Source organism: Carica papaya, chromosome 9 (assembly GCF_054855325.1).
Source record: "Carica papaya isolate Zhongbai chromosome 9, ASM5485532v1, whole genome shotgun sequence".
NCBI lineage: Eukaryota > Viridiplantae > Streptophyta > Magnoliopsida > Brassicales > Caricaceae > Carica > Carica papaya.
This window is the reverse complement of record NC_142317.1, coordinates 14,679,240-14,681,849: the sequence shown is the minus strand read 5'-3', so window position 1 is coordinate 14,681,849 and position 2,610 is coordinate 14,679,240. Positions and strand designations below refer to the sequence as shown.

General features: G+C 35.8%; 1 protein-coding gene across 1 annotated transcript; it reads right to left on the bottom strand.

Moving 5' to 3' along the window:
- Positions 1-217: 217 nt before the first annotated feature.
- Positions 218-2,398, bottom strand: LOC148240099 (uncharacterized). Its single transcript, XM_088212068.1, has 4 exons — positions 2,258-2,398; positions 1,367-1,515; positions 779-941; positions 218-481 (listed from the first exon to the last, which is right to left on the bottom strand). Exons 1-4 carry the CDS (start codon positions 2,396-2,398, stop codon positions 218-220), a joined length of 717 nt encoding a protein of 238 aa, XP_088068194.1.
- Positions 2,399-2,610: the final 212 nt, after the last annotated feature.

Sequence of the window (2,610 nt, the reverse complement as noted above, 5' to 3'; positions counted from 1 at the left end):
GCCTCATGAACTATTAGGCACACATAATTTTCCCTTTTTAAATAGAAAACCATCATGCCTATAAAAGTCTTGAAATGCCGCATGTTCACAAGCCACATAAATATTTAAAAAATCACTATCATGCACATACAGTTCTTTGAAATGCTCAAACCCAACAACTTTGTAGAAAGAATAGAGATAAGACTGTACCTTCTTGAAAGCGCATCAGCCACCACATTTATTTTTCCTTGCTTATATTGGTCACATATGGGAAGGACTCTATGAATTCTGCCCATTTTACATGTCGTTTATTAAGCTTGCCTTGTCCTTTCAAATGCCTCAAAGATTCATGATCAGTGTGAATCACAAATTCTTTTGGTAACAAATAATGCTGCCACATCTCTAATGCTCTTACCAAAGCATAAAACTCTTTGTCATAGGTCGAATAATTCAATTGCGCACCATTGAGCTTCTCACTGAAGTAAGCAATGGATCTTTTATCCTGTATAAGAACAGCACATATCCCAAGCCCAGAGGCATCACATTTAATTTCAAAAGTTGAACCAAAATTAGGCAATCTTAATAAAGATGCATTACATAACCGTTCTTTCAATAAGGAAAACGCATGTTCTTTATTCTTTTCCCCAAATAATCCCCTTATCTTTTTTCATGATTTCAGTTAAAGGGGCAGAAATGGCACTAAAATCTTTTACAAATCTCTTATAAAAACTTGCCAAACCATAAAAACTACGCACCTCAATTACACTTTTAGTGTCGGCCACTCTTGAATAGCCTTTACCTTTTCACTATCTACCTCTATTCCTTTGGCACTCACGACATATTCTAAGAAAATGATGCGATCAATGTAAAATGTACATTTCTTCATGTTAGCATATAGTTGAAATTTGCACAATGTGTCAAACACTTGCCTCAAATGCATGACATATTTATCAATAGATTTTCTATACACAAGAATGTCATTGAAGTAGACAACCACAAACTTTCCAATAAATTCACGTAAAACAAGGTTCATTAAATGCATGAAAGTACTTGGTGCATTAGTTAAGTCAAATGGCATAACCAACCACTCATATAACCCTTGTTTTGTTTTAAAAGTAGTTTTTCATTCATCTCCTAGTTTCATTCTTACTTGGTGATAAACACTTTTAAGATCAATTTTAGAAAATACATAAGCACCATGCAACTCATCTAACATATCATCAAGTTGAGGTATTGGGTATCGATATTTTACCGTTATTTTGTTGACGACTCTACAATCAATACACATACGCCAACTACCATTTTTTTGGGTACTAATAAGACAGGAACTGTGCATGGGCTGAAATTTTCTCAAATGTGCCCCTTTTATAAGAGCTCCTCCACTTGCCTTTGAAGCTCTTTAGTCTCCTCGGGATTGTTCCTATAGGCTGGTCTATTTCGTATGACAGCCTCGGGAATAAAGTCAATTTGATGCTCAATCCCTCTCAAATGTGGTAAACCTTGAGGTAGATCATCGGGAAAGACATCGCTAAATTCCTACAAAACTTCAACCACAACACTTGGCAAAGAAGGATCAAGTTTGTTAGTTGAGAAACAAGCTTCTTTGTACATGAGTACAATTATTGGCTTGTTAGAAAATAAAGTTTTTCTCATATCTCTCATTTTAGCATAAAAACTCATTTTCTTTCCCTCATTCTTTTCTATGGTCAAATGCACCTCTCTTTCTTTTTCCTTTTGATCTTCATTTTTCCACTCTAATTTTCTCTCACTCTCTTTTCTTTTTCTTTTCTTTTCTCTCGGCCTCTCTTTATGCGAATTCATCATGGGACTTTTCAAGTTGCATTTGGTCTTCAAAAACTTGTTTAGGGGTTAAAGGAATAAGAGTATACTTTTTGCCCTCTTTTTCTACTATGTACCTATTGAGATACCCATCATGCATCACTCTCCTATCCCATTGCCATGGTCTACCCAACAAAATATGACTAGCTTGCATAGGAACTACATCACATGTCACCTCATCACTATAATTTCCAATAGTAAAAGGCACTCTCACTTGCTTATTAACTCTCACCTCCCCACTATTGTTAAGTCATTGCAGTTTATAGGGTTTAGGATGTTTTGTAGTTTCCAAACCCAGTTTATCAACAAACAAGGTACTAGCCACATTTACACAACTACCCCCATCAATAATCATGCTATACAATTTTCCATTCACTAGACATCTAGAATGAAAAATGTTCTCTCTTTCCAACTTAACCCCCTCATCATTATTCCTTACTTGCGTACTCAAAGCACGCCTAGAAACCAACAATCTACCTTCCATAGGCATTTCCCCATCACTATAATCCTCCAAAGGAGGTATTTCATCCTCTACATCACTCTCATCATCCGTTTCAACACCATCACCACGCATCACCATTACCCTTTTATTTGGGCATTGGGATGCAATATGACCAAAATCCAAGCATCTAAAATACTTGATATCTCTATTCCTAAGAGTTTGGGAGTTAGAAATACCTTTGTTTTTAATATCATTAGCATCTTTTGGCTTAGTTTTGTCATCTCTTTTGAATTGGAAAACCTTGTTATCTCCCCTCCAATTCAGCCTCTAATTGGAATTTTGGGTCGAAT